We start from the raw sequence: 562 nt of genomic DNA, 5'->3' as shown, positions 1-562 counted from the left end.
CGGGCCCCGCCGCCGCCCGCCCGCCCGGCTAGGCTCAGCCCCGCGCCCCGCACCCGGCTCCTTTGTTCCCGCGCCCGCAGCCTGCCATGTACCCTCAGGGCCGGCACCCGGTAAGGGGCACCCCTCCCCGAGCTGCGCGCTTCCCCCGCGCCGTGCCCTAACCTGCCCCGCTAACCCGGGCTCTCTCCCCCCACCCCCAGGCCCCCCACCAGCCTGGGCAGCCGGGGTTCAAGTTCACCGTGGCCGAGTCTTGCGATCGCATCAAGGATGAGTTCCAGTTCCTGCAGGCGCAGTATCACAGGTACCCCCTCCGCCCGGGGCAACTACCCCCTTCCCCTGGGGTGACTCCCCGCTGCCTCCCCCTCTCCCCTTCCCCTGGGCTAACTCCCCTGTTGCCTCCCGGGTTTGCCCCCCATCCGGGGTTAACCCCCATGTGTGTCGTTCCCCCGCCCCCCTTGCCCCGGGCTCCCGGCGCTCAGCTGCCCGCCTTGCCCCTCTGCCCTTTGGGGGCTGCCCCCACCTGCCAGGCAGAGGGGGGAGCGGGGGGCGCGGTGGCCCCTAG

General features: G+C 73.8%; 1 protein-coding gene across 1 annotated transcript in view; it reads left to right on the top strand.

The window, feature by feature from the left end:
• Positions 1-86: 86 nt before the first annotated feature.
• The window catches only part of LOC102387040 (transducin-like enhancer protein 3), a 33,865-nt gene continuing 33,389 nt past the window's right edge, over positions 87-562 (top strand). The window contains exons 1-2 of the mRNA XM_025214186.1: positions 87-110; positions 201-301. Of these exons, the coding sequence (XP_025069971.1) occupies positions 87-110; positions 201-301 (125 nt within the window). The remainder of the gene's footprint in view (positions 111-200; positions 302-562) is intronic.

This window comes from Alligator sinensis, unplaced genomic scaffold, assembly GCF_000455745.1.
Source record: "Alligator sinensis unplaced genomic scaffold, ASM45574v1 scaffold334_1, whole genome shotgun sequence".
In the NCBI taxonomy this organism is placed as follows: domain Eukaryota; kingdom Metazoa; phylum Chordata; order Crocodylia; family Alligatoridae; genus Alligator; species Alligator sinensis.
The sequence above is the reverse complement of the archived record's forward strand: the minus strand, read 5'-3'. Positions and strand labels throughout refer to the sequence as shown.